Below are 828 nucleotides of genomic sequence, written 5' to 3' on the forward strand. Positions count from 1 at the left end.
GCAGCAGCAGAAGCAAAGCGCTGCTTGTGAGTGGCTGGGGGGCCCCCCGCAGTCACCGTGGGGGGCCCCCCAGGCCCTGGGGGCCCCCGAGGGGCCCCCCGAAGCAGCAGCAAATGGAGTTTTGTCTCCGATTTATCGCATGCAGCAAACTTTAAATGGAATAATAAAAAAGCTGCGGGAGAGAGACGCGGAGATACCTCCAAGTGTATGTACACCTCGGCAGCAGCAGCAGCAGCAAGCAGCAGCAGCAGCAGCAGCGGCAGCAGCAGAGGCGGAGGGCCCTCAGGCCACGCAGCAGCAAACGCAGCAACCTAGGGGGCCCCTTGACCAGGGGGCCCCCCTTGTTTGGCCGGGGGGCCCCCAGGGGCCCCCCCCTTGGGGGCCCCCCTTATTTCAGGGTTGGGGGCCCCCCTTGGGGGCCCCTGGAGCAGCAGGGGCCCTCATGGGGGGCCCCCCTGTTTTCCAGCTAGGAGGGGGCCCCCTGGGGGCCCCCTCTATTTCAGGGACGCAGCAGCAGCAGCAGCAGCAGCAGCATCTGCTGCAGCAGCAGCAGCAGCTAGCAGGCATACAAGGGGGCCTCCAGGGGCCCCTGGGGGCCCCGATGCAGCAGCTTTGGGGCCCTCATTACAACAACCCCACCGATTTGGTGCAGCAGCAGCAACAGCAGCAACAGCAGCAGCAGCAACAGCAGCGGCAGTTTTACGAAGGTTCCATTGCGCCGTGGCTCTGCGTCGCACCAGTGTGGGCGCAGCAGCAGCAGCAGCAGCTACAGCAGCAGCAGCTACAGCAGCAGCAGCTACAGCAGCAGCAGCTACCGCAACAAACCTA

General features: G+C 65.2%; 1 protein-coding gene across 1 annotated transcript in view; it reads left to right on the plus strand.

Annotated features, from left to right (window-relative positions):
- Positions 1-442: 442 nt before the first annotated feature.
- Positions 443-828, plus strand: part of ETH_00038795 (uncharacterized protein) — a gene marked incomplete at both ends in the record, with an annotated part of 465 nt that continues 79 nt past the window's right edge. The window contains one exon of the mRNA XM_013375264.1: positions 443-826. Coding sequence (XP_013230718.1) covers positions 443-826 — 384 coding nt within the window. The remainder of the gene's footprint in view (positions 827-828) is intronic.

The sequence above is a fragment of the Eimeria tenella genome, genomic scaffold, assembly GCF_000499545.2.
Source record: "Eimeria tenella Houghton genomic scaffold, Eth_scaff2619, whole genome shotgun sequence".
Lineage (NCBI taxonomy): Eukaryota > Apicomplexa > Conoidasida > Eucoccidiorida > Eimeriidae > Eimeria > Eimeria tenella.